The sequence below is a fragment of the Dipodomys ordii genome, unplaced genomic scaffold (assembly GCF_000151885.1).
Source record: "Dipodomys ordii isolate 6190 unplaced genomic scaffold, Dord_2.0 Scaffold156, whole genome shotgun sequence".
Lineage (NCBI taxonomy): Eukaryota > Metazoa > Chordata > Mammalia > Rodentia > Heteromyidae > Dipodomys > Dipodomys ordii.
This window is the reverse complement of record NW_012267372.1, coordinates 304444-327438: the sequence shown is the minus strand read 5'-3', so window position 1 is coordinate 327438 and position 22995 is coordinate 304444. Positions and strand designations below refer to the sequence as shown.

The 22995-nt window shown below is 54.4% G+C and overlaps 1 protein-coding gene across 5 annotated transcripts in view; it reads right to left on the bottom strand.

Annotated features, from left to right (window-relative positions):
• Positions 1-1197: 1197 nt before the first annotated feature.
• Positions 1198-22995, bottom strand: part of Zc3h4 (zinc finger CCCH-type containing 4) — a 31315-nt gene continuing 9517 nt past the window's right edge. For 4 of the 5 annotated variants that reach the window (XM_013032729.1, XM_013032730.1, XM_013032731.1 and 1 more), the window contains 13 exons: positions 16072-16291; positions 15706-15816; positions 13679-13898; positions 12498-12652; positions 11628-11724; positions 11400-11539; positions 10853-10960; positions 9376-9487; positions 8856-8965; positions 6666-7030; positions 6174-6517; positions 4399-4650; positions 1198-3607 (listed from right to left, as the gene is read on the bottom strand). In XM_013032729.1, the coding sequence (XP_012888183.1) occupies positions 2097-3607; positions 4399-4650; positions 6174-6517; positions 6666-7030; positions 8856-8965; positions 9376-9487; positions 10853-10960; positions 11400-11539; positions 11628-11724; positions 12498-12652; positions 13679-13898; positions 15706-15816; positions 16072-16291 (3745 nt within the window). In that variant the 3' untranslated portion in view covers positions 1198-2096. The remainder of the gene's footprint in view (positions 3608-4398; positions 4651-6173; positions 6518-6665; positions 7031-8855; positions 8966-9375; positions 9488-10852; positions 10961-11399; positions 11540-11627; positions 11725-12497; positions 12653-13678; positions 13899-15705; positions 15817-16071; positions 16292-22995) is intronic. The other variant, XM_013032733.1, reaches the window with a different exon arrangement.

Genomic DNA, 22995 nt, shown 5'->3' with positions numbered 1-22995 from the left:
TGGTAGTGTGGGGGGAGGGGGAGGGACCGCTAGAAATAAACTCAACAGACAGCATGACATTCCTATGCTTATGAATGGGCTTTAGTGTGAACTGAAAGTACTTGAGATGCTTTTTACACATTGGCTACCAAAAAGGTTTACACTAGTGAGAAAACAGTACTAAGGTGAATGCCAGAAAGGATGTTTCTTTCTTGCACTGTCCCTTAGCTTTTTCTGCTCAAGACTGGTGGGTGCTCTACCACGTGAGCCACAGATCCACTTTTCTAACTTTCTGCTGGTAAGGAGTCTACAGGTTTCACCTGTGCCCAGCCCACCCCACCTTCCTCTGCTTCTCCCCCAGGCCGGGGGAGGTATGGGCAGCACAGAGACTAGGGCTGGCAGGCTTTAAAATAACTGCATCCTTTATTGGCAGTAATACAATTATTGGATTAAGAGACCACAGGAGAAGAGGCAGGTGAGTTTCTGGAAGACAGATGCGGAGTACAAAAGGGGCTGGGTAGTCATGCGGCGATCATTGTAAAAATACAGTACATTATATACATATTTGCACCATCAACTTTCAACTCGGAAATAGTATTTACACTCTTGTTACAATCCTGGTTAGAGAGCAATTTCTTTAAAAGCACTGCCTGGTGCCAAGCAGGGATCAGGGTTCCCAGTCCCATGAGGTGCTTAGGCTGAAGGCTCCAGGGGGCTCCAGCTTCGATTTCATCCACAGATTACGGTTTTTAAAAAAGCATTTTTCTTTTACAAAAAAAAAAGTAAAAGGGGGGGGGGGAAACACCAAAACACCGCCACACTGTGTATGGTCACTTACCTACACACGTGGCCCTTGTGTTCACGGCCCACACTGGTGGCTGACGACAAATCTCATGAATGATTGCTTAAAAAAACAAATCAAAACAACAAAAGACCAACCAAGCCAACCCCAAGGGGCTGTGGGCCCTGCCAGGCACCAGGCTCTCCTACCCCAGCTTTAAGCCCAAATTCATTGCTTTGCCTTTTCACGTTTTCTCTTGGGGTGGCAGAAGAAGAACCTTTGGCTGGGTGACCAGATCTCATTATTAGCAAGGAAGAGCCAGGGACCTTGGGTGAGGCAGTGGGACGGAGGATCAGTGGCATGAGGAGAAAAAGGGGCCCAGAGGCAGGGAGGCAGAAAGGCCTGAAAGCCTGAAGTCAGAAGGAAGAGTGGGGTGGGGCGGGGGGAAGGCTACTGCAAACTTCTGTGCCCTGCTCAAGCATGGCTGGTGTCTTCCCACGGCAGTGGGGGGTCCCCTCCAGGCCCAGCCACATTGCTCCCTTCCTCAGGCCCCCTTCTGCAAATGTCCACAAATCCAACACTGCGCCTCACGGCTGAGCCCGTGGTCTGTCGGCTTGGGAGGGGGGGAAGCGAAGCTGCACTGCCTCAGCCTTACAGAGGCAGGGCTGGCAGCGAGGGGGAGAGCGGGCAGGGCACCAGGGCCTGGCCGTAGCCCTCCAAGGCCGCTGCTCCGGAGGCCGGCGGGTGGCAGCGCTGCGGATCCTTGAGCTGTCTCTGGGGACGGGGCTGGGGCCGGCAGTGCTGGGGCATCTGCGGCCCACAGCGTGCGGGCTGGGGCAGGACGGGTAATACTGACAGAAAGCACACTCCGAGGGGCTTCCTCCTGGGGGAGATGCACCCCAGGTCCGTCTGTCCCCGTCTCCCATGGGCGCTGGTGTGTGATGCTTTCAGGATGAACTCTGGACGGAGGGTGCAAAGCCCCAAGTGCAAATTCATGAACAGAGTGGGCCAGAAGGCCTGGCCACCTCTAGGGCTTCCTCTCCTGAGGTGACAGTGGCTTCACGCCGAGCGAACAGGACAGACGCGTGGACTCCACTTTTCCTTGTCCAGCAGTGCGGGAGCCCTGGGAGCCCCAGCAGCAGCCGCGGCCGGCCGGGGTGACGGATCAGAACGGAGGTGTTATGTACAATTTATGTCTCAAAGAAAGGACTACGTAAGAGGAAACGAAAAGAGGGGGGAAAAGAAAAGAACACCCAGGATCCCCCAGCTCTGGTGACTGCCCTTAAGTCTCACCCTGGAAGGGGTGGAGCGGGGGGAGCACGGCCCCCCCCCAACACTACTGGCAAAAGGGGGAGGCAGTGGGGTCAAAGCCTTTGAAGACATCTTTCAGGGACCCCGCGTCCGGCTCGCCCTCGCGGGACGGGCTGTTGCCGGCAAAGGGGCTCCCTGAGCCGGACTTGGGGGTGGGCTTCACGGTCCCAAAGAGCGTGGGCACGGGTAGGTTATGCACTCCGGGCTGGGGCGCGGCCCCCTCTGGTGGCGGGGTGCCGGTGGAGGCGGTGGAGGCCACAGCAGCCTTGGGCCGAGGCCGGTTGTAGCTGTTGTACCTGTCCGTGGCCGCGGCACCCGCGTCGGCCCCGGGCTTCCCCGCATCCGGCTGCTCCAGGGCTGACTTGCGCACGAACGGGGGCTCCTTGGCTTTGGAGGCTGAACTCTTGCCGTTGCCCTCGGGGCCCTTGGGCTGGGCGCCCGCCTCCGCAGCCGGCTCTGAGGCTTTGCCCCCCGTGTTGGGAGTCCTGGGGTCATACAGGCTGATGCCGCTCAGCACGCTGCTCTGCCCGCTCCCGCCACCCTGGCCCAGGCCGCCGGCCGCCAGCACGCGGGGGTCATAGGGTGCCGTGGCTGGGGGGGACGACTCCCGGCTGGGGCTCCCCGTGGGGGGCGAGGTTTCCGGGGCACAGGGCTTGGCGACGCGGGCCGCAGCCGCCGCAGCAGAGTCCACCGGCTTCTGCAGCCGCGGGTCGGCGGGCGCCTTGCGCACCCTGGGGTCGCTGGGCTTGTCGCCCGCGCCAGGGGCGTTGACGTTGACAGTCTTGAGGATCCGAGACAGCAGCTCGAAGTCAGGCAGGTTCGAGCCCGAGCTGCTGGAGTCCGAGGAGGCCCCTGCGCGCTGCCGGGTGTTGGGGGGCCCTGCAGGGCTGGAGCGGTGCAGCCTGGGATCCAGGGCGGGCAGGGACTGCAGGGCGGCAGGCACGGGGGGCACCACGTCCTGCTTGGGGATGGGCAGGGGGATGAGGTCCTCGGGGTTCCAGAGCACAGTGCGGGCGAAGCTGGGCTTGCTCAGGGTCACGTCCTTCTTGATGTGGCTGAACTGCTGCAGCTGCGACCGTGGGTCCCGCAGGGGGTGTCCGGGGAGGGGGTCCAGGGGGATGCTGACCGCCTTCTCCCGCAAGGCGCGCTCCCCCTCCTCCTCTTCCGCAGGAGGCGGTGCAGACCCCTTGGAGCTGCCGGGGCCCGCAGGGTTGGCATGGGTGCTGCCATCAGTCTTGGAGGCTGGCAGGGTGCGAGCCAGTCGAGGGTCAGAGGGCCCCGTGTCCCCAGGGCCAGCGCCACCGGCAGCCTCGGCGTGGCGGGTGAGCCGGGGGTCCCGGCTAAGGCGAGGGTCAGCCAGCCGGCCTCCTGCGGAGTGTCCCTTCTGGAGGCGGGGGTCTCCCAGCCCACTGCTGCTCAGCTCCCCGACAGAGGCCTGGGGCCGGCTGGATGACTGCTGCCTGAGGGTCTTGAGGATGGACGTGACGCTGCTCCCACCCTCGTCCTCGTCGCTCGAGTACCAGTTGCCAGTGTCTCCTAAGAAAGAGCACAAGAGCAGGTAAGTGGCTCCCGTCTGCCCCCAGACTGGGACCCAACAGGCCGCGGGCGAGCACGTGCTCGGCCCCCCAGCTTTCGGCAGGGCCTGCCTGGGCCCCTTCCTGGGACTGCTGAGGGCAAAGAGGCCGACGCCAAGCACACTTCTGTGTGGCTTTCCTCCCATGCCAGCATCTTCTAGGTGGTGCGTCTCGTTTAAATAATGTACCCCATGCCCAGGACCCTGGCATCCATGTGCCCCCCGGAAAGATGAGGAAACAGGCCATGGTGCCATTAACTGGAGATAGAATTGCACTGAGCTAGGACTCCTCTCCAGCCCAGGCTCTGTGGCCTCCTCTCACTCGCCTGGCCCTGAGCAACTTGTTCTGGAAGATCAAGCTCCTGACAGTGAGCCGGGCCAATAGAGGGGCTGACCCTGCTGCACACAGAACCTGCGCAGAGCCCTGAGCACAGGGCACAGCCAAACTCCCGCCATCTTCCTGCAGCCCAGCTGGATCCCAGTCTCCTTCACGTGGCACACCCCAACGTTTCTCCCTGAGGCATTAGCACCTGTGATTCCAACTTCACTGGCTGACTTCACTGGCCTCTCCTCCTCCTCCCCTCCCGAGGCACCTCTGCAGAGAAGGGGCTGCATGCGCACCGACAGCGGCCCCACCCACCACTCCCTTTGGGGGCCAGGTCTCTCCAGCATGGCAGCCCTGACCCCAGCCTCTCTCAGGGACATGCAGCTGCCTGCAGAGCCGGCCCGGCCCCACCCCCGCCCAGGCACATGCCTTCCTCATTCTCCCGGTCCTGCTTGCTGCTCTCAGCCAGCCTCCTTGCTCTCTCCTCCTCCTCCTGCTGCTTCTGCTGGATCCTCAGGTACAGAGCCCTCTGGGCCGAGGGCAAGAAGTCGGGGACACCAGCGCCCGGCTTCGGCCGGCCTGAGGGCCCTCCCTCAGAGAAGCTGTCAGGCTCCAGAGGGTGCTCAGGGAAGAGGGGCTCCCCCGGCTGCCCCGGCAGCTCTTCGTAGTGCCCGTAGTCCTCTGTGGCAGGGAAGAACCAGGGTTTGTGTGGGGAAGGGCCTCAGGTGCCAACTCTACCCCTGCCCTCCGCGGACCAATACAGTCCCAGTGCCAATGGGCACGGGCGCCAGGCCTGTCCCGTCTCAGTCCCTTCTGCCTCCCCCAGTCTGGATGCCTGCAGGGACGGCAGGGGCCTGCCTGCTGGGAGGCAGCAGAAAGGGTGAGGTGTGGCGAGCAGCTGGTAAGTGCTCATGACGGCCGTGGGTGGATAGGGCAGTGTGTTCTGAGCAAAGGCTCTGATTTCAGGCAGGGAGCAACAGGTCCTCTGGGACCAGAACCAGGGGAGACCAACCAGGCAGCTTTCGCTCCCCCACAGACGGGACCTGTCTTAGTTATCCGGGATGAACATTAGCTTTGTGGCTGCTCTGTGATAATTAAGAAAGAAAACCACTGTGCCGGTGTGGAAGCACTGGGGAGGCTGAGACAGGAGGATCACGAGCCTGAGGCCAGCCTGGGCTAGGTCTCCTGACTTTGGTCTCCTCCTGCTGAGCCTTACCCATACCACCTAGGACCAGGCCGGCCAGCACCTAGCTCCTGGCATCCTGATTTCTCTCTTTACCCTGAAGCCTTGCTCCTCACCCCGAACACCAGTCACTTGCCAAAAACAAAGGGGCCTTCCTGCTTGTCTCTAGCCCACAGGTCCACAACCTCAACGGCGCCTTCGGAGTTTCTGCGAGGCTGACCATCGGGTGCAACTTACCACTGGCTCCAGTAGGCCTGGGATGCCACTTCCGGTGCCCTACCTCCAAGCTCTGCCTGCCCTCCCTCGCCAGCACACGTAAGGTGCCATGGGTCCTAAGGCACAGTGTCAAGCTACTGGACCCCAAACTTCCCCCAAACTTCTGGCTACCACCTCATCTCCAGAGCAGGCAGCCTAGAAATGTCCTCAGCGCCCCCTCCTCCATCCTTAGTCTACACAGCAAGGAGGGGGCAGCCACGGTGAGCTCTAGCCTTCTCCCTCAGCAGCACATGGCCACCAGGTAACTGGTACAGCCTCGGCCTGCTGTGCTGTGGCCAGGTGCCCACAGCCACCTCCACTCTGCCTCGACCACCCTGCCCTGGCCCTCCCCATAGCAACTAGTACTGTCTTATTCTAACATGGCCAAGACGGAGAACTGATTCACTTGCATCAAGTTCCCTCTGGGAGAACAAACCTCCCTCCCTCACAAGGCATCCAGGTGAGAACTCCAGCCTAGAGCAGGAGTGCATCTTCCCGCTTTCCAAGGCTCTCTCCTCTGCATCTTTCCCTTCCCGAGGCCATTCTCCCTGGGCCTCAGCCACAGCACCCCATCATTAGGCCCTGGTTGTGTCAGCTCTCACAAGGAAGGACAGAAGGCAGCTCTGTCTGGGACGTGTGGCTTATTTCTGACGGGGCCATGCTCTTGGCACATTAGTAAACCCACACCATGAGAACACTGGGCCACTGCGTGGGACAGAGAGGAGACAGAGTCTCCATGCATGACACCCCAGGTAGAGCCACATACCTGCATCCCCAAGGAGGCCCGGCTCCATCTCCATGCCTTCCTGCGGCGGGTAGAAGTTCTCGTAGAAGTTCTGGGCCGGTGGGATAGGAGGCATCATTCCAGAGTGCGGGGAGTCTCCAGGACCATAGGGCATCATTGGGGGGCCGCCAGGGCCCATGGGTGGGCCAGGGTTCATTCCAGGACCCATTGGCATATCAGGGTGCATGTCAGGGTGCATGTCGGGGTGCATGTCAGGGTGCATGTCGGGATGCATATCAGGGTGCATGGGGCCCCCCATGGGCCCTGGGGGTCCCATGTTGGGTCCAGGACCCATAGGCCCTTGGGGTCCACCAGGTCCTGGGAACCTAGAGGAGGAAATGTACGCCTGTGAACTAGCTGCTGGGGAGAGGTAGTAACCCTCCCGAGCCCGAGCCATGTTCCCAGCCAGGGGCTCCAACAGTGCCTCAGAGAGGTGTTGCCAGCCTATGGCCTGACGGGGACCTGGGCACTCACCGCACGCCCAGCTTCTCAGCCAGCTGTCCTGTGGGCCGCACCACAATCTCGAACAAGGAGGGGATCTTCTTGTTGTACATGTCCTGCTGTTGCTGCAGTTGCTGAGGGGACAGTGGCTCGTGCACTGGCATGGGCATCTGGGGGGGCCCCGGGGGCGGTGGAGGGGGTGGAGGAGGAGGCGGGGGGCCTCCCTGCATGGGCCTGCCGTTGGGAGAGGTAGGGGCTGGGGGGCCCGGGGGCCGAGGAGGTGTGGGCAACAGGCCCACACCAGGGGGAGGCTTGGGCAGGGGGTTGATGCCCTGCTTCTTCAGCTCTTCCACTTCCTTCTCGTCCTCGGCACCCGCCTCAGCATCATCAGCCAACATCTGCAGTGACAGAGGGTGCGAAACGTGATGGGAAGGCTGCTGGAATGGACCCTCGGACCCTCGTCAGATAACCATGTGTAGCCTCCTCCCCTGGGCACAGGGCACCTCCCATCATGTGGAGGTCACCTCCCTGCAGAGCCCAACACAGCTTCTCCTCTTCCTTCCATTCCCAGGCATTTTGCCACACAGTTGTTGGGTACTCCTGTTTAGTATCACTGTGGGGTTCCTATCACCCCACTCTTGTCTACTGTGAGCTCCCTCAAACCATCAATCCTTTTTACTTGGTTGGAAATGCCCTGTGCTCTTTTCCTGAAGCTTGATCCCCCTACTTAGAATCTCCAATATAATGAGGATGACAGGTGGCAAGTAACTCATGACCTGTTAGTTGTAGAGATAAGATTTTGCAAACTTTTTCCCTAAGCTGGCCTGAACCATAATCCTCCTAATCTCAGCCTCTGGATACCTGCGGTTACAGGTGTGAGCCACAGGCTCCTGACTTCCATTGCTAGTTTTTTTTTTGTTGTTGTTTTATTTTTATTGTCGTGGGGCTTGAACTCAGGGCCTGGGAGTTTTTAGGGGATGACATATGACACTGATGCTTTCAAAGGTTTGTTAGGATAAAACAGGCCACCTTGGTTTCAAATTAGGCATTGAATGCAATGATGTCCCATACAGATAGTAAGTGCTAGAAATGGGGCTGAGCTGAGCTGAGTGTATACAGCATGCCTGTAATCTTAGTACTTGAAAAACTGAGTCAAGAGGATTGCAATGAGCACAAGGTCATTTGGGGCTACTTCACAGGTCCCCATCTCCAATAAAACAGAAAGCTAATTTTAAAAAAAAGAATTGTTTGGGGCTGGGAAGATGGCTCAGTGGTAGAGCACTTGCCTTGCATGCCTGAGGCCATGCGTTCGATTCCTCAGCACCACATAAGCAAAAAGATAAAAGCCGGAAGTAGCGCTGTGGCTCAAGTGGTAGAGCACTAGCCTTGAGCTAAAGAGCTGAGGGACAGCGCCCAGGCCCAGAGTTCAGGCCCCACGACGGACCCAAAAACAAAAACAAAAAAAAGAATTGTTTATAACACACAAAGCAGAAGTGAATGCCCTATTGGGGCACAAACTCTGAACATCCAGCAGGGGGCAGCACTGGGCCAGACATTGGGTCCTTCAGATAAGAAGTGGGGCTGCCAGGACTTGACCTAGGATGTGAGTTCTGAAATGGTAAGCATTTCTAAGGGAATGTCAAAGGTGAGCAGTGGTCAAAAAGCAGTGAGCACTGTCACTTCTGCTGCTTCACAAGGCAGGGCCTCTGGGTGGCTCTGCCTCTGCTGAAGAAGCAGCTTGCTTGGTGGCCTCCTGTCTCCAGCGGTCCTACCCTCACCCGCAAGCTCCATCTGAAGGACCCCTTCCCTCCTGGATATCAATGTGTTGTGAGCAAACACAGGGCCTAATTCAAGCTCCCGAGGGAGGACACCAAGGACTGTCAGATTGTCACCTGTAAGAACACCTTGATTCTTGCCTGAGCTAGTCACCTCTTCTTTGCAAGGTCCCCAACAGTTACAAAGAAACCCTCATCATGTCTTCTGCCTTCTTGTTCAGGAAGTACTAAGACCACAAGGCCTGTGGAGACACACCAGCACGTGCTTCCCACACGGCTGCCCACAGGGGACACAAGCAGCTGCCCTGTGTCACACAGGGTCACCACACCCTTGCAACAGCCCAGCTCCAGGTGGTCGAGACTGGGAATTCTGGTACTCCAGAGACCAAGGCAAGGGAGGGGCAGCAGGCCTTGCTGTCAGCTGTGCCTCGGGCAGCCCGGACATTACCTTATCCAACAGCTCTCTGGTCTCCTCAGTCAGCGGGTCGTGGGAGAACATGCAGTCATCGCCGTTGATGCAGTTCCCAGTCGTGTGGTACAGCTTACACGGGAAGTCACGTTCATGGTGGATTAAGGCAAATGCTTCAGCTCACGGAACCCACCCTCAGGCGTAATCCAACCCCCTTTTAGAAGCCCAGAGAGGTGAGGGAACTTGCTCAGGTTACAGTGGGTTGGAAGCAGACTGGAGGTGAGACATGGTTCCCAAAACTCCTTCCTGTTCAGCCCACCAAGCTGGCCCTGGACGTGAGGCCTCGGACCCTCATCAGGGGAAGGGAGGGGAAGTGACTCCCCCAAGGTTACAAAGCCCATGGGGGAAATCTCAGCAAGACAGGGGCGCTGGACAGGATGTGGCAAGTTGTGTCTCTCTTCCTCCGCAGAATGAGACATGGGCCATCCTGGGGTAATGAGGGAGTATAATGGGGAGTGGCGGTTACCTGCACCGGAGCAGACCGGGTGGAAAAGGATATCGTGCATATAGGGGCAGTTCTCGGCTCTGGCACAGAAGCCAGTGATGTAAAACTTGCACAGCTCCCGTTTCTTTGGCAGTTCGATGTCATGGCTGAAATTACAGTGGTCTCCCTGGAAGAGAAGCACTGAAAGGTAAGAGTGCCACCAGCCTGGCTCCCTCCTGTCTGCCAGGGGAAGTCCAACTCCGTTGCTGAGCATGCACAAAGGGTTTTCGTTGGGATGGCTCAGGGTGGACAGGGTGCCCCCAAACTGCAAAGGCCTTCATATAGCACTGCCAGCTCCCAGGACCTGTCTACACCTCCTCTGCAGGGCCTCTGCACCCTATGCTCCCTTCCCAGATGTCTGCAGCTTCCTTCTGCCCGCTTTGCCTTTCCTTCTCTCATCTGCTCAGGTTTACTTCTGCTGACTGGAACTAGGGCTTCTCCCCATCTGCACTCCAGGCCCACATTTTGCCCTTCCTAACAAAACCTTCATTTTGTTTGGGGACAAATGTGCCTAATTCAAAATACTTAATACCCCAACTTTCCTTGAAAATGTAGCCAATGAGATATTGGCAAAGTTCTCAAGGACTTTTCCAGAATGGGGGGGGGGGGGGACAAAGAAAGAAAAGCCATCCATTTTTCCTACTCCTAGGTCTTCTGTGTGATGGCGTGAAGCACGGGTACCGCAGGATGTGTAAATCCAGTAGAATTCAAGGCAAGTGAAGTTTGGGGGACTGCAGGCCATTGCCCTGACTCAGAAACAAGCTCCCACGCCCATGGAGATCCCTGTCCTGAGAGCCGGGCATATGCGCCGCAGCCAGCAGTTAGGGCTCCTCTGTCTGCAGCTGCCAGAGGTAGGAGCAGGGTGTGTATCCACTTCCTGCCTGTCACTATGAAGCTAACTTTTGCCTTGTGAACAGCTGGTCATTTTTGTTTATATGTACTTCAACTTTCCTGGAGAATGAATTGTGATTCCAAGTAATGTTTTCACATAACACCTTGGTCAGAAGCAGCATTCTTTGGACACCATGCTTCCATACCTGGCCTGGCCATTTGGTGGCAGTAGTGGCCAGCTGGCTAATGACAAAGAGCACTGCTTTCCTGCAGGCCAGGTGGAGACTGGGAGACAGCTGGAGCCCGGTCTCCGAAGAGCAAGGCTAACCTGATTTCCCCCCTTTTCTTTCTGGCTGCTTTAATGATTCCTGATAAAACTTTGAAGGTGAACAACTTCATAAGCATGTCACATCTCTGCAATACCAACCGTCATCAATACACATTAGGCTTTATGGACTAAACAGAAATGTTGGCCAAAATACACCCCTAAAACCAAAACTCCCCACATGTTGTCACATCCTGGGACTGCTTGGCTCTGAGAAGGGAGTTCAGTCTTCCAGGACAGCCAGCATCCCTAGACACCAACAAAACAGTCATCACACGATCACTCCACAGGCCCTCACCAGAGGCCGCACACTGGGCGCTCTACCCTGCTCCTTACCCATGTGCAACGTCCTTCCACGAAGTACTTGCAGATGACTTTGCCTTTCTTGTCGGACTGCTGGTGGGGCTTGTCGTGGTCACTCCTTCGGTAGCCTCCACCACTGTCCTGTGAGGCCAAGCAGGTGAGGGAGAAGGGCATGAAAAGGAAGGCAGGAGAGTTTGGGATGTGCAATCACAAGGACCCTGGGGACAGCGCTGCCTTCCTGGGGTGCTCTGATAGGAGAAGCTCTGGCCCCTCAAGTCTTGGTGCCACACACCTGTGCACAAATGTACCTCTTCCTCCAGCAAGTGGCCAGGGCTTCCCTCTAACACTCTCTTGAGCCATCGGGGCGCCTCCTCTAGAACCTTCTAACCCTGAGACTCACTGAGTGTGCTGCAAAGGTGTGCTTTAAACAGAGGGTCACACCACCTGCACGGCCCTCGGGGATGGGCTGCTGGGGGCAGGAAACAGGAGAAGCCCACAGAATGCCTCCTCACAGGAAATCAAGTCCACGGTCTGGGCCACAAACACCAGATCAAAAGGAAAAGAGGAAAAGTCCACTCACGCCCATGTCATCATCATAGAAGTCTTCATCATCGTTCATCCCACCCTTGTTCATCCCTCCTCGGCTGCCGCCTCGTCCTCGGCCCCGGCCCATCCCCTTCCCTCGACCTCGGGAGCCACGGCCACGGCCACGATTTAAACCTGAAAAGGGGAGAGAGAAGAGATCCATTGCTCTTCCCGGGGCCCAGAAGCCCAGCCCGCACCCCACCTCCCCGGCCCCAGGGCCCACCTCGGCCTCGGCTGTCCTTGGACCGGCGGTACTGGCTCAGTTCTTTGGAGTATTCATCATACTCATCGTCTCCCATCGGCTCCTCACCTTCTCCATACTGGAATTCCCGAGAGGCAAAGAGAACAACAAAAATGCCTTCCCTACATACACCCTACCCGCTTCTGGAGGACAAGGGACCCATGGTGGGGACAGAGGGGCCACCTCAAGGGCAGGATCCCTCATTTCCTCCAGGAAGCCTCCCTCCAGCGCCACCAGGCACAAGGGAGAGCGATGAGACTATGGAGAACTTGAGGTTCAGTGGACACTGGCAAGGAAAGGGCACCTTGACCTTGATAGACAGGCACAGGACACAGCATATGTGGAAATACAGACAGAAAAATATTTCTAGGAGCTGGGAAGGTGGCTCAGTGGTAGAGCGCTTGCCTTGCATGCATGAGGCCCTGGGTTTGATTCCTCAGCAGAAAAAAAAAAAAAAGCCAGAAGTGGCACTGTGGCTCAAGTGGTAGAGCGCTAGCCTTGAGCTGAAGAGCTGGGGGACAGCATCCAGGCCCAGAGTTCAGGCCCCACGACCGGACCCTCAAAAAAAAAAAAAAGAAAAAGAAAAATATCTCTAGATGATTAGGAAGTATCTGTCTAAGCACAGAACTTTGGTATAGCCTAACATCTGATTCTTTTCTATTTCAAACAATGTGAAGGTTTTCTCTACTCCAAAATGAGCTTTTTTATACATATCAATCTGCAACTCAAGACTTCCATTCCTTCAGGGTGCCCACAAGTCCCTCCACCTCGGCCCAGGCCTCCCTTAGTAGCTCTGGCAGCAGAGGGACCACCAGCCTCACTTGTGCCCACCAGAGCCACGCAGGCGCTTACTTCCATTTCTTCCTCATAGAAGTCCTCTTCATCCTCCGGGTGGTCTCCTCCCATGGAGCCTCTGCCCCGGCCGCGGCTGCCCCTGCCCAGGCCCCGGCCTCGTGCTCCTCCTCGGCTTCCTCGGCCTCGGTAGCCCCTGCCCCGGCCTCGGCTGCCTACAGGGTGAATGGACAACAAAGCTGCAAATCCCACCACAACGAAGAAAGGAACCTGCTTCCTGCCCTTCAGCTAGCAACGCCATCTTCCTCCTCCTCCTCCATCAGGAGGCCTTCCCAGGTAGCCCAGCCAGGCTAATAGTGCTGTCTCCTCAATGGGGTCACTTGGCCTCGGGATACAGGGCTCCTCCATCACTCACTACCCTGCCACTCAGCTGCCCCACAATGAGCACTTGATACGTGGGTGGGATGATGTGGAGAATAAAACACCTGGACACCAAACACTTAAGAGGAAAGAAGGACTACAGAAGACCCCACCTGTCTAAGATGACGTCATGCAGTAATAGGACTGGCTGATAAAGTGAAGTTAATGTGTTTCCTGTCACTTTGTTGACATGGTACAAGACACAAAACTACACGGTAGCCTGCCTCCGCCTTCCATGGACAGCACAGGTCCCCAAAGCAAACTCTGCCGAGGTGTCCCACAAAAACAAATGAATACCACCCTAACAGAACAATCAGCTGGGACTTAGACAAGGATCACAAGCCTAAGAAGCTGAGCCAGAAGATTCCACAAGGAGACTTAGGCTGGGGTCATTCTGCCAGGAGAGACAGACTGGGCTGGTCTGTCTGTGGAGCAGGGCCGTCTCTCACCCACTGTCCTCCCGAGGTTCAAGGTCCAGAGGTGTGGCAGGTGCTGGGAGAGGAGGACTGAGGAGAGTGCAGTCAGCTGTCCCTGGTAGGCCCTCTTCTCTCCCCCACAGCTGACCAGGAAGCTAACTTCCCAAAGCCATCCTTTGGCCACCACAGTGGTCCTCTCTCAGCTTCCTATCTGCCTGGAGCCATCCCAAACACCTTGCAATGCTTTTCCTGTCCCCATGAACCATGCCTATCCCCAAATGATTGCCTGCTTCTCCTCCAGGACTCGAGGCCCATTAAGAGCCTCACAGTCAGCCAGGTTCTGCACAGCTGAGCGAGCCCCTGGCTGCCGCCACTGTGGCCTGCAGGGAGCTACAGGGCACTCACCTCGCCCCCGACTGCCCTCCTTGGAGCGCCGATACTGGTTCAGCTCTTTGGTGAAGTCGTCATAGTCCTCCTTGCCCATGTCCTCCTCCTCGTCCCCCTCGTAGTCCCCATATTGCTCATTCTCGTAGTCCTCGTACATGCCATAGCCCTTACTATCCATCTTGGAGTATGACTTCTTGGGCAACGGTGCAGAGTGTGATGAGGAGTACTGCTGGTGTGACTGCGAGTCAGAAAGGGGAGGAGGCTGAGTCGGCGCCGGGGGCCTGGAGTCAGAACCACACAGGTCCCCTGGTTCTCAAGGAAGCAACCCTCTGGTACCTCTACTGCTCCAGCAGTGCACGGGCAACTGTCTCCAAATACTGTTGGTAGCAGTTCTTCCCAGTGGGCGGAGGGCTGTGGTGGGCATTGACCCCACCATCCCCAATAAAGCAAAGAGAAGGGACATCTCCCATGACGCAAAAAAAAAACTACATTGGGGTGTAGGAAGGAGGGTGCTCGGGCTGGGAAGATGGCTCAGTGGTAGAGCGCTTGCCTTGCATGCCTGAGGCCCTGGGTTCAATTCCTCAGCACCACATGAACAAAGTGGCGCTGTGGCTCAAGTGATAGAGCATTGGCCTTGAGCTGATGAGCTGAGGGACAGCGCCCAGGCCCAGAGTTCAGGCCCCACGACCGGACCCCAAAAAATAAAAAAAGGAAGGAGGGTGCTCTTCAGTCTCAACCTTCCTAGATATGTTGGGGGCAGATAACAGAAGGGCTGGCCTTGTGCTGCAATCCTCAGATCTCAGCCTACTCAGTAGCATGAGCCACCAGCAAGAGCCCAGCTGTTCTGGTGGGCTTGTTTTGTTTTGTTTTTGCCAGTCCTGGGCTTGAACTCAGGGCCTGGGCACTGACCCTGAGCTTCTTATGCTCAAGGCCAGCACTCTACCACTTGAGCCCCAGCACCACTTCCAGCTTTTTCTGTGTATGTGGTCTGAGGAATCGAACCCAGGGCTTCATGCATACAAGGCAAGCACTCTACCACTAAGCTCTGTTCTGGTTATTTTTGAGACAGGGTCTCTCTTTTTGCCTGGGCCAGCTTGGCCCATTACCCTATTTATACATCAAACCTACCTGGGATCACAGTACCCTTCCTACCCCTTTCTGCCTTATTAAAACTAAGATGGGTTCTGATCAGTTTTTCTCCGCAGATCCCTGGCCTCAAACTGGCATCTTCCTGATCTGAGCTCCCAAGGAGCTAGGATTAAAGGCATGACCACTCATCCCAACTTTAAAAGGTGTTACTAAATTGAGCCTGGTGTGCACAACTGTAATCCTAACATAGGAGCAGAGAGACAGGGCCAGAGACCATGTCTCATACACAATGACAAAGTGCTATCTTTTCAACATTTCTTTATCAAAAGGTGAAACCCAACTCAATCTTTCTTATGGGTTTTCTGGTGGAGAGTAACATATACAAACTAAACAAATAAGTCCATCTTGTATTTAAGTTCAGAAATGTAATGGAATGTTTACCTTCTAATTGTGCAACTTTGATATAATTTATTCTCCTGGTCATTTTTTTCTCTTGTCTACTTCCCACAGGTCATGTGTAAGCAATGCAAAGACCAGTGATACACAGTCCTGCCATGACTGCGGGGAAGGCTCGGCACAGAGAGGGTGCCAGAGCCAGCCTGGGGGAGATCAGCCGCTGCCTGGGCACAGATCTGAAGGTTCGAAGTCACCAATCGATGGGGATGAAAAGAATACCAGGGGCTTGGGAAGGTGGCTCAGTGGTAGAGCGCTTGCCTTGCATGCATGAGGTCCTGGGTTTGATTCCTCAGCACCACATAAGTAGGAAAAAAAAAAGCCAGAAGTGGTGCTGTGGCTCAAGTGGTAGAGCGCTAGCCTTGAGCTGAAGAGCTGAGGGACAGCGCCCAGGCCCAGAGTTCAGGCCCCATGACCGGACCACCCCCCCAAAAAAAAAATAAAAAAGAAAGAAAGAAAACAATACCAGGTGTCTCCACGCACAGAGGCTAGGCAGCACTCACCGGCACGTACGGGGGGCTGTATTCCCGGTACTTGCGATGCCCCTTCTCGCTGGGGCTAAAGTCGGAGTCATCGGAGAAGTCGGAGAAGTCATCACTGGAAGAAGCATGGCGCTGCAAAGACAGGGGAGGAGGGAGTGAGGCTGCTGCAGGTCCTCCGGGCACGGTCCAGCCCCAGGGCCCAGTGGTGCCGGGGACATCCAGGTGTTACTGCAAAACCTCACCTAGGGGCACTGAGTGGCAATGGAGCATAAGCTATCGACTCCACTAAGTCTGCATCTGCTTAGGGGCAGGAAAAGCCACCACTGTTGACAGCCCCCTCCAGGTTGTCAGGTGGCCCATGCCAGTGACTAGCCCTCCTGCACCTACCTTGTGCTTGGATTTCCTTCTCTTCTTGGACCTCCTCTTCTCCTTCTCCCGTTCTTTCTTCCGTTTCCTCTTCAGCCTCCGGTGAGACTTTTCCTCGTCTGAGTCACTATGGTGCTTGTCCCCTTTCTCTTTCCGGCTCCTCTCTGGTCCCCCTGGGGCGTCCTGCGTCTCTTCAACCCCATCATCTTCCAGTTCACCTTCTTCCAGCTCCCCATCTTCCCTAAAAACCAACCCCAAAGCTGATGTGAACGTGGGCTAGGAAGCAAACCCTGAGGACTCTGGGCTAGTGAGGTTGATGGGGTGACGCAGGCTACAGGCTGCAGAAACCATCCCTCACCCGCCTCTACGAAGGACCCTGCCTACAAGCCAGGCTGTAATTCCAGCACTCAGGAGGCTAAGGCAGGGCTGTGAGTTCTAGGCCAGCCTGGGTTATGTAGGGTGCTCCATGGTAGCCTGGGTTGAGACCCCATCTCAGAAAGAAGAACCTGTCCTGGAGTTTACCATGACTGGGAGGGGCATAGGTGAGACTCATTGGAAGACTGCCAACAAGCAAGGGCTGTAGTTCAGTGGTATAGCACTCGCGTAGTATGTGTGAGGCCCTGGGTTCTAGCCCCAGCACTACAACCATCAATAAGAAGTCAGTACAGACACTGCTGCGAACACAGAGTCCAATCTACACTGGAAATCCCAATGCTCTTCTTAGAAGAAAAGCAGCAGCTGTGGTGCTCTGATGAGTAGACTGAAGCCTCCCTCTCTCTGAGCAGACCAGGAGTACCTAGCGCCCTCTCAGCTATTCCTCTCCTGGGGAACATGGACTGGCACCACACACAGGGCACCCTAGCGCCCCTGGAGATGCTCAGCAAGCTGGGCATGAGCTGTGCACAGTGAGGAAAGGCCCACTGCTGTGAACCACTCACAGGCAGGCCTAAGCCCACCAATAGCCTCCAGAGAAGTCCCATGACAGCTTTAAGTGCTATGGGCTGCTCTTTTCCCCTTTGCCTCCAAGTACTTCTCCAGGTTCTCTTCTCAACTCTTCCTTCCATTGTCAACTTCCCCAGTCACCCATGCCCAGTGCTTTGAGACCTGACCTGACCAGCCAGCTAGCCAACAAGTCCCACCTAACTAAGCTATAGGGGGGTGGGGGTGGGGGAGAAGGGGGCAGGGAGGGAAGGAGGGCAGGCGGGTGAGGGGTATAGGTTAAGGAAGGGACAGGTGGAAAAAGAATTCAGAGTTCAAGCCAAACCCACAGATAAGAGTTCTCAAAAGTACAGGACTTGGTAAAGAAAAAATAACAATTTTAAGTTCCCAGAGATCTGAGGATCGCAGTTCCAAGCCAGCCAAGGCAGGAAAGTCTGTAAGATTCTTATATCCAATTAAATCACAAAAAGAGCCAGAAGTGGCACTATGGCTCAATTGGTAGAGTGTTTGCCTTGAGCTGAAGAGGCCAGGGACAGCACCCAGGCCCTGAGTTCAAGCCCCACAACTGACCAAAAAAGAAAGGAATGGCACTTAACACCAATAATCCTATAACACCAATAAACCTGAGAAGCTGAGATAGTAAGATCTTGAGTTTAAGGCCCGCTTAGGTTACAAAGTGAGACCCTGTCTCAAAACAAAATAAGAATTGAAGAAAGGTCTAGACACCAGTGGCTCACACCTATAAATCCTAGCTACCTGGGAGGGTCTAATGGGAAGATCACAGTTGGAGAGCAGCCTGGTCAGAAGTTTGTGAAATCCCTTCTCAACTGAGAGCTGGCAGCTGTTAGTTATAACGGGGAAGCCTAAAATCAACAAAACCTGTCCACAAGAAGTGAGACCCAAGCAGCTTTGGAATGTGGCTTAGTGGTAGAGTGCTTGCCTAGCACGCATGAAGCCTCAGGTTTGGTTCCTCAGTAACACATACACAGAAAAAGCTCTAAATGGGGCTGGGAAGGTGGCTCAGTGGTAAAGTACTTGCCTTGCATGCATGAGGCCCTGGGTTCGAGTCCTCAGCACCATATAAAGCAGAAAAGGCCGGCAGTGGCACTGTGGTTCAAGGGGTAGAGCTCTAGCCTTGAGCTGAAGAGCTGAGGGGAAGCGCCCAGGCCGAGTTCAGGCCCCACAGCCAACAAAAAAAAAAAAAAAAGAGAGAGAAGAAAAAAAATGAGACCCTACCCCCAAAATAACCAAGAGCTGCAGGTGTGGTTTAGTGGAAGAACACGTGCCTAGGTTCCATCCCAGCACCCCAAGAATTTTTTTTAAAGCTCCCAGCATAAAAATCCTCTCACCTCAATTAACTAGGCCAAAAAAACAGACCAAGTCACATGAAGAGTGGTAGAACCCACCCAGGACCAAAAAGACTAATGGGGCCTGGGCACAGACAACCAAAAGCCCTCAAGGGCTCTCTCATTGGCTTTGCAGAAAACAACAAACCACCACTTCTTGAGGACCCTCCCTGCCTTTCACAGCCTCAAGAGGGGCTTCTCTATTAACCTCATGCCTCATCCAATGGGACCCATTAGTCTGGCTTCAAACCCAATAGCCCCAGTCCTCAAGAACTTCAGAAGTGGAGGTCAAGAGCAGCTCTTAAATACACAGAGGCAAGCCGGACACTGGTGGCTCACACCTGTAATCCTAGCTACTCCAGAGGTTGAGATCTGAGGATCATGGTTCAAAACTAGCCTGGTCAGAAAAGTCTCTGTGAGACTCTTATCTCCACTCAAAAACCAGAAGTGAAGCTGTGGCTCAAAGTGGTAAGAGTGCTTAGCCTTAAGCAAAAGAGCTCAGGGACAGCCCCCAGGTCCTGAGTTCAAGCCCTACAACCAACCAACAAACAAAACAAAACCAAACAACAACAAAAAATATTGAGACCACACCTAGTCTCCTTTAGCTCCAGAGAAAACAAATGTGGAGCCACACTGAAGGGTGCCTCCTGTCGCTTCCTCCAATGCCGGGTTAGCCAAGGCCACTCTACAGAAGGCACGCCACACAGGCACTGCCCTGGAAGGGTTGGGAAGATCTTCTGACAAGGGAGGCACCTCCCAATCACCAGCTCTCTCTGCTCACCCACAGAAATAGCAGGATGGCCTCACCCAGGTTAAAACACCATGGAACTGGGGAAACTGGTTTGGTCCCTGGGAAGAAGCTGGTGTTGAGCCTAGGTTTCCTCTAGTGTACTCACTGAGAGTGGGGACTGGAGCAAACAGAGCTGGGTACCCCAGATGGGAAGATTTAGGGTGAGCTAGAGCCATACCTTGGAGAAACTGGGAAAGTCAGGCAGGACTCAAAGAAAGATTGGTGTCCTGAAGCCCATGAAGATGATCTAAAGATTTATAGGCGCTGGTGGCTCATGCCTACAATTCTGAGATCTGAGGATCATGGTTCAAAGCCAGCCTGGGCAGGAATGTCCATGAGACATTCCAATAAACCATTCTCAAAAATGCCAGAAGTGAGCTGGGAACCAGTGGCTCACACCTGTAATCCCAGCTACTCTGGAGGCCAGCCAGGGCATGAAAGTCCATGAGATTCTCAACTCCAATTAACCACCAGAAGTGGTGCTGTGGCTCAAGTAGATCACTTGCCTTGAGCTGAAGAGTGAGGGGAGTTCGAGCCTCATAACTGAGAAAAAAAAAAAAAGCCAGAAGTGGAGCTGTGGTTCAAGTGGTAGAGTACAAGCTTTAAGGAACAGATGTTCAGACAGGCACATTAAAAAAAAAAAAGCTAAAGAGAGCCAGATTATCTCACCACATTATAGGAAGGGGAAAGCTAAAGCTAAAAGAGTTGCATTCAGTCACAAATTTTTCTGAGTATCAGATGCTCAGCATGGATAACTAGCTACCTCCCCTGAACTTTCCTTGAAGGAGAGACACAAATAAGAAATAAAGACTGTGAAGCATTGTCCAGGACACAGAAGACTGGCTCAGTACAGCCAGAGCTGGAGAGCATCCTCAAACAGGCACCAGGCCATCAGAAATACAATGGGAGGAACTGGAGTCTTAAGGATCATCCAGAATGATTCCAGAAGCCCTTTTCATCTCCAAGGCTTCCGTACATAGGCAGAGAAGCAGCATGCAGACCCACCCTTAAAGCCCCTTTAGCCAAACACAAGGGAGGGCATCACACAAATGACCCGAACCATCTCTTGGTTATGAATACTAAGAATTTTGTTTCCCTAGAATTAAGAAGCTACAACACTACAGATGATCTCATCCTAAAACTCACGGGATTTTTTTGGGGGCCCCCTCTGGGACAACACTGGATGGTTTTGGTGCATGCCCAAGGCCATTCACCACACTATGTCCTCCATGCCCGAACCCTTAAGAGCTCTCTGCCCTCTGGGCAGTGTGGCCTAAGTGTTTGATCTACTTTCTTCAGGCTGCTCAACTGAGAGCAGGAGAGAAGAAAAGGAAAGAGAGGAACAAAATGAAGGCCCTGAGGGAGGGAAGGTGGAACTCCTGAGGGTTGTGCACAGTACACAACGGCATGCTCCCCCAACAGCAGGCAGGTTTAAGCCGTGCCACTTCACAGGCTGCCAGCAAATCCATGTCAGAGTGGGATTAAATACCGAGGGAGCATGCTTAATAGACTGTGACATAATCCCCCAAGAAAAGTAGGGGAGCACCGCTGTGCTAATCATTTCAATCTAGACCCGCCAAGCTCTCTGGAGAGGGAGAAAACCCTGCAGTGCCGGCCTGCTCAGAGACTGCTTCGTTCCCAGGGCCTGGATTGGTAAGGCCCCCACCTGCTAGAGCTGGGCTGGCTGACAGAGCCCCCAGGGACAGGGAACCAAACACACAGGAAGACTCTGAGCTAGCCCTTAGGAGGGAAAGGGAAGAGGCCAGTACCTTGCCTCCAGGCCACTCTGCCTCACACCTCCTGGACAAAACCTCCAGGCCATCAAGTTTCCATTTTCAGAACTGGCTGTTATTCTTCTTGGGTCAAAAAATAGGTGTGGAAGTCCAGTCTGAGCAATACCTCCTAGCCAAGTCCACAGGACTCAGCAGCACATGGGGCTCATTACATACCACAGGCTTGGCAAAAACAATACTTGATAAAGCAAACCAAATGGCTCTGTCTCTCTCCTAGGGTGTGCCCCTTGTGTGAGCCTTGGTTTTGCTCATCCACCCAATGGGATTGCCATCATGGCAAGAGGTTTACATGATAATGTGGACAAAGCCCTTGACATGGGAACATCTCAAGTACTGGCCAACACCAGTGTACCTCCCACTGGGATAGCCCAGAGCTGCTGGCAGGCTGACTACCAGGCACAGATTTTGGAAAGCAATGTCCAATTCCTCGGGGACACCATTGGTCACTAGCCAACAAGCTCTGCCTCCTTTGGCCTGATTATCCATGACTGTCCCCTACCAACCAGCCCTACTGAGAAAATTGCCAAGCAAGGTGATCCTGTGATCCCAGCTACACACGAGGAGTAGGTAGAAGGATCAGAGTCCAAGGCCCAGCCTAGACCTGATAAATAAAGTCAAAAAAGAAAAGAAAAAAAAAAAATTCTAAAGGGGGGGGGGGGAGGGGCTGAGGTATGTGGCTTCAAGTGGTAGAATCTAGTAAGCACCACACCCTAGTGGTACCAGAGTTCAAATCCTGGTACCACCAACAAAACAAAACCTGACAAAACCCACATCTCCCCTTCCTGGGCTCTAACCTATAGGGTACCAAAAAGCATCAGAGTGGCTAAGCGGATGAGACCCAGAGCTGAGAGCCAGGACAAAGGGACAGTGTCCCCTTATGAGAATAAAGATGGCAGAATGGAGGTTGGATGAAGTTGAAAATGGCCAACAGCTTGTGGCTCTACCTGGTTTACAGAGGAAAAAAGAAAAAGAAAAAAGAGAGAAGATGCATAACCAAAAAAAAAAAAAAATGGAAACTCGCTACAACAGTGGCTATTACCTGAAGATCATGAGGCGGCTAGGTTAATGTGAAGGTCGGGGTTATAATCATTAACTGCCCAGACTAAACAAATTGCCTGGGTAGGCTCTGAATGACCCATTAACTAGGGACAAAATTACAAAAATTATAAGGAGGCTCCACCTCCTCAAATGCTTAACCAGCAGCCTAAGTGCAGAAGTCCAGGATCGCAAGCCAACCCTGCAGGACGGCCAATCACTAGGAGCGAAGGCACAGACACAGGCCTTTCCTTTAGACTGGCTGGGGCTGGTTGCCTAAGGCCCCCACAGGGAGGGGACCTCAATGAGGGCTTTTCAGAGCCAGGAAATTCTTGAAATACACCTCTGGGTCACATGTTTTTCAGTGTCCTTACTACCAAGTTCATCAACCAGAAATCAAGAGCGAATGGGCTCTGCCTCAACCCATCAGGGTTCTCATGGGTGGTCACAACCCGCTCTGTGATGTTGCACCATTTCCATGGCAACATACCCACATCATGGTGAACAGCCCAGCCGTGGCAGGCACAAACCAAGCATGGGAGAAGAGAAGCTCACTCAACAGTACCCTGTAACCTTCCCTTCGGTCTGAGCAACCTGGCCATGTATGATGGGCACCTGGATCCAAGCCTGTAACAGGTGACACACAAGGGAATGGGAACAATCTGAACCACAATGGGTATCTGAGACATCAACAGCTTATTGTTAACTTTACTAGGAACCATGGTGGTCTTCTGGTCATATATATACATATATATATGCATCTATATACATATATATAACTATATACACAAACACATTTATATATAAATATGTATACATGCACATATATGTATATATACGAACACAGAGTATAACCCTTTAAAAAAGATCCTTCTAATGCCAGGTGCTGGTGGCTCACGCCTGTAATCCTAGCTACTCAGGAGGCTGAGATCTGAGGATCACGGTTCAAAGCCAGCCCGGGCAGGAGAGATCGTGAGACTCTTATCTCCAATAAACCACTAGAAAACCTGAAGTGGTGCTGTGGCTCAAGTGGTAGAGCGCT